Source organism: Gavialis gangeticus, unplaced genomic scaffold (assembly GCF_001723915.1).
Source record: "Gavialis gangeticus isolate Ggan-Ray unplaced genomic scaffold, GavGan_comp1, whole genome shotgun sequence".
NCBI classification, from domain to species: Eukaryota; Metazoa; Chordata; order Crocodylia; family Gavialidae; genus Gavialis; species Gavialis gangeticus.
In genome coordinates this window covers 49,902,726-49,907,672 of record NW_017728994.1, presented here as the reverse complement: position 1 = coordinate 49,907,672, position 4,947 = coordinate 49,902,726, and the positions used below count along the sequence as shown (strand labels likewise).

At 44.4% G+C, this 4,947-nt stretch overlaps 1 protein-coding gene across 1 annotated transcript in view; it reads right to left on the bottom strand.

Annotated features, from left to right (window-relative positions):
• LOC109287189 (VPS10 domain-containing receptor SorCS3) overlaps positions 1-4,947 on the bottom strand; it is a 541,768-nt gene that overhangs the window by 148,850 nt on the left and 387,971 nt on the right. The window contains exon 9 of the mRNA XM_019502155.1: positions 1-83. This exon is cut by the window's left edge and continues 1 nt beyond it. Within this exon, the coding sequence (XP_019357700.1) occupies positions 1-83 (83 nt within the window). The remainder of the gene's footprint in view (positions 84-4,947) is intronic.

The window sequence follows — 4,947 nt, the reverse complement described above, 5'->3', positions numbered from 1 at the left end:
AACGAGTATTTGGGCAGTTTAATCTGAGCAAACGGCTCCCGCTTGTACGATACGTAGTAATTAGCTCTTCCACCAGCAGTCACCTGTAGGAATGAAAAAGAGAAAGAGTGAACCCTCCTTGGAGCACACCCCACTCCACAGGCTAGAAACCATTGCTTTTTACATCACTGGTCAAAGAAGTCTACCAGCCCTATAAGCATTTGTATGGTCCCATCAGTTCACTTCCAGACCTGGAAGATCTGATGTATCATTACATGCATCAAGTTATAGCAGAATCCAATGTCTCCCCTGATTTTAACAACTCATATCAGACAAAAGAGATTTAAACTAGTTCAGGATTAAGGCACCGCACTAGGATGAAGAACGTTGTCTGAGACAGATAGACAATAGACTTATGTCCCTGTGCCTCAATTCTCTCTTTGTAAATAGAAGATAACAGTATGTTTTCCCTCCTACTCTTTGTGTCTCTTGTCTATTCACGCTGTAAACCCTTTGGGCCAGCCATGAATCTGTATAGGATGACTAGCAGAAGTCAATATAGTGCAGCGTCATATACATTTTTCACACGAGGTGTATGCTTCTGCCACCTGAATCCTATGACCTGACCTCTAGGATAGCTTGCATCACTAAAGTATTGGTTCCCTGAAAATCACACTGCCTTTGAAATAGTGTGGTGGAAGGGAAATGATAGTAATTGGAATGACGGGAGTTTATGGACTGTATACTCACTACCTGTCAAGGCTATGTGCAAAGCCCATGCATGGGTAGGAAGCCAGGATCCCCTGCTTTCCAGTGGTATGTGACACTCATTCCTGGCCCTGATCATTTGTGAGATATTGAATTTTAAATCCACAGCTCTTTCTCAAGTCTTTCAGAGAGGGTTCTTTTGGGCACTGTTTCAAGGCTGACTATAACAAGTCTCAGATCTGTGCCTTTTCCATTCTCTGCTGCTTTGGCAAGTTCACAGGTTTTGAGATAATACAATACACAAAACACTTCTTTATTATATGGAATGTCATTTACTGCCGTCTTAAGTTTCCAATAAAGCAAACAGAAAGGACTTTGATTCCCTCACAGATAATTTTATTTTTTTTTTAATCTTTCAGTGATATTTCAGAATGGGCTTAGAAAGTCTCCTGCTGCAGCATCAATTATACTCTCAGCAATGATATTATCTATAGATTGTGGCGTGCTTCTCTAGAGAAGCTGTCATTCAAAGGACACCGTACTCCTGGTCATGATGCACATGAATTTGATATCTGATCAATGCAGGATGAGGCTTTTCTACTGACAGCTTGAAAAGGGGGGTAGGGGATAAGTGTGGAAATAGAGCATGAATTGTAAGTAGAATTCCCCCGCTCCTTTAATTGTTTTGCTATTGTTATTAAAATGTGATTACCACCTAGAGGCCCAAGTAGAGATAGAAGAACAAATATTATGCAAAGCACTGAGCAAAGACACAGTAAGAAAGAGTCCCTGCATCAAACAGCTTAAAGTCCTTAAAGACAAGATGGAGGAAAAAAAATGCAGGTACAGACACATGAAACTACTTGCTCCCGGTCACACAAGGAGAGTGAAGAAGCCAGGATGAGAACGTGGGTTTATTTTCAATCCCACTCTGTGCCCGACAAATTCACAACATAGGAAGTTCCCCATCTCAGGTTCGAACCTCCTGATGGGAGGATGATGGAAGGGCCATGAGAGTTATTTCCTAAGGCACCTCTGTTGTGCTCCTGTCAGCCCACTACAGGAGGTTTATACTGGAGAAAATAGGGCCAGCAGCCACTTAAATCTCAGTTTATGCAGTAAGTGTATGATCAAGCTGTTTCGGCTCTACAGAGCCAACCGCGGCAGCCCTTCTAAGAGTTGCTTAGGCCATATAAGACATGTCCCTTCCCCTCCTTTCTCAGGTTGCTGCGCTCCATCCTGATGGCTGGATCTTCAGTTAGTACAAATCAGAATCTCTTCACTAAACCAGTTTGTCCCAGTTGTGGGTCAGGCCCAAGATCCCAGCTCCCACTGCTCTTTTTGGAGCCCAGAGGAAGCAAGGGAAGCACGCCTCCAGTAACAGAGGGATGACTTATCAAAACTCATGGGTTCAGTCTCCAGATCTTCTCATTGACTTGTCAACCTCAAGCAAGCCCTTAACCTCTCTTTGGCATGGGGGTAAGAATACTTAACATTCCCCACAGGGAAGGGGATTAAAAAATACTTAGGAACAATCAGAAATTCTCAGGGTAATGCTACCCAGGTGGAAAGCATAGAGTGAATATATACCATGTCACTGGTAACCAAGCACGAATGTGGGCTTGAACAACCAGGGGAAGTATTTGCAAGTCTTATATCAGGCTTGTCACCCTAACAAAGATTTAGGATGATCAAAAAGTAGGGCTGGAAGGGAAGACAAGGCCATCTAGCCCAGCCCCCTGCTCAAGGCACGATCGGTCCTGACTAAACCATCCCAGCCAAGTGTCTGTCCAACCTGCTCTTGAACACGCCCAGGGATGGAGAATCCACAATTTCTCTAGGTAACCTGTTCCAATACTTGGCCACCCTCAGAATCAGAAAGTTCCTCCTAATCTCCAACCTCAGTTTCCCCTGCTGCAACTTGAGCTCATTGCTCCTAGTCCTTGTCCCCTGTGGCTAATGGGATGCTAATCTTAGTCAGGATCCGATCTTGGCATGATTTAAACCGACGCTAACAACAGTGCCCCCAAAACGATCAAGCCTTCAGTAGTGTCCATGCATTTCTGGCAAGCTCATTGAAAGGGAATGAATTTTGCAAGACCCAGTTTAATTTATTTTGATGAACTTTTCCTTTTCATAGAAGCAAACTTGCCAGCATTGTAAATCCCAGAGATTATTACAGCATTTTCCCTCCAAAGCCTCCTTTTATTTCATGTTTGATGGATGTCACCCAATTATTTGCTCTGCACTCATCAGTCATGCTCAACACAGAATTAGCTGGGTTTGTCTTTTCCCTCCTCCTTTTGCTAATGACTGGCTCGTTAATCTGATTTCCTGGACTTCTATTTTATGGGTTTAATTGGGCTGCTGGCCAGTGGAAATGATTCCTTTGGACAAATGTGTTTGCCATTCAACACATCTGTCTTTCCTGACTTCTGTTCACTCTTCCTCTTTCCACCTCTTCTTTAATTCCTCTTCACTTTGTTTCAAAAGTAGAGCTCAGCTGCTTGCATTTTTAATTCTTTTGGTTGCTGCATGGGAATAAATCTGTGTTCTCTTGAATATGCTACCCCATGACATATAGTAGCTTGCAGAGCAGCCTAATGGACCTACCACATGCATCAGAAATGGAAGATGATTGAAAGGTTTTCATTAGTGTAGGCAAAGAATTATGCAAAATTTACTACGGAGCCTGCGTGTTCACTGATGTGCAAAGAACAGCGTTGACCGGTCGTTCACCCTAATGCAAGATTGAAGAACACAATTTCTTAGGGTTGTTTTTTTTTTTAGCTTGAGGCACAAGAAATTTTGCTCAACCAAAACCCACCCACGTCATTGGAAAGGGACTCAGGAAATGGAATAAATGGAGCTCTCTTTAGTTTTCATAGAAAGGCACTGAAATGAACTTCCTATTGTGTAAAGCTTCAATAGGATCCAAACCAGAACTGGCCCTCACAGACCACAGGTCCTAACAGGCAATGCTCTCTCTTGCTCTCAGCAGACTGGGTCCTTGAGGTTGGGAACTACATTTTCTAGTAGTTCTCCCTCTTTTTTGACGAAGTGTTGTAAAGCAATATGGCACCATTAGATCTAGGGCACCAACTTGCAAGTTGATTTGTGACCTGCAGGAAGATTTCTGTCTCTCCTCCTGCTGCTCAGATAAGAGTCATGCCAAAGGAACACGGAGACCCATCAGCATGGAAACTATGGATGAAGCAAGGCAGAGGAGGAATCTCAGATGACTTTACCAATGGGTAGCTTTCTGGTAGCCCTACTGTTCTAGACATGAGCTCCCCTCTGCTCAGAGGATCAACCTGAGCTGTTTGATTAGGGGCAGAAATTGCACACAAACCAGTATAAATGATCAGAAAGCAGTTCAAATCTGTAACACAACTGAAGCTCAGTGCACATAAACTTATTTTAAAATACCTGAAACCAGTTTAAGAAAAACCTGGATGGATGTAATATGAGACTTAACTGATTAGGTTAAATTTACTGAACTTCTATCCCAGATCCCCTCCAGATTCAAGTTAACTCACAGTGCCCCAGAAACTTTGCACCTCCCCTGCAAACCCTCCCTTGCAGTGTGGGTGGGCTAGCCTTGGGCCAAGCTGGGCCACTGCAGGCATATGGCTGCATTTCCGGACTCAAAAGTGAATGTCTGTTCACTTGCTTATTGGTTCAATCTATGCAGCTTAGCCTGCAAAGACTGAATTGATTCAGCCTTGGGCTGTTTGACTGCTTGTACTTAACCTTTATGACCAAGGGGCCACCTTCCTCGGACAGAACCCGAACAGAGGTGACCAACTCTTTGCAAATCTGCATACTCTCATAGATGGAGAATTTAAGTACAGCCTCCAGGTAATGGGACAAGGCACTATTCCTCTGACTGAACGTAACTTGTAAATGAGTGTTTTACCAGACACAATAGGTAGAGGTGCACCGACACATCAGTCCAATATTGTTTCGGTACCAATATAGAGAAAACTGGGTGTATTGGATATCAGCCAGATGGAGCCAATAATTTGGCCAATAAATGCTTGCACTGTGCATGGCTGCAGTGCAGGACTCAGGCAGCGAGGAGCAAAGCCCAGCAGCGTGGAGAGCTGCCTCCAGCTGGTAAGTCTGGTGTGGTGGAAGGGGAAGAAGGGGTGGGGGTGCAGATCAACACCCCCTGCAATGAGGGAGGGGGCAGGGGCTGGCCAGGCAGGATGGGGGGGGGCAGAACCACAGCTTATGTGGGGGTGTGGCTGCCACCGC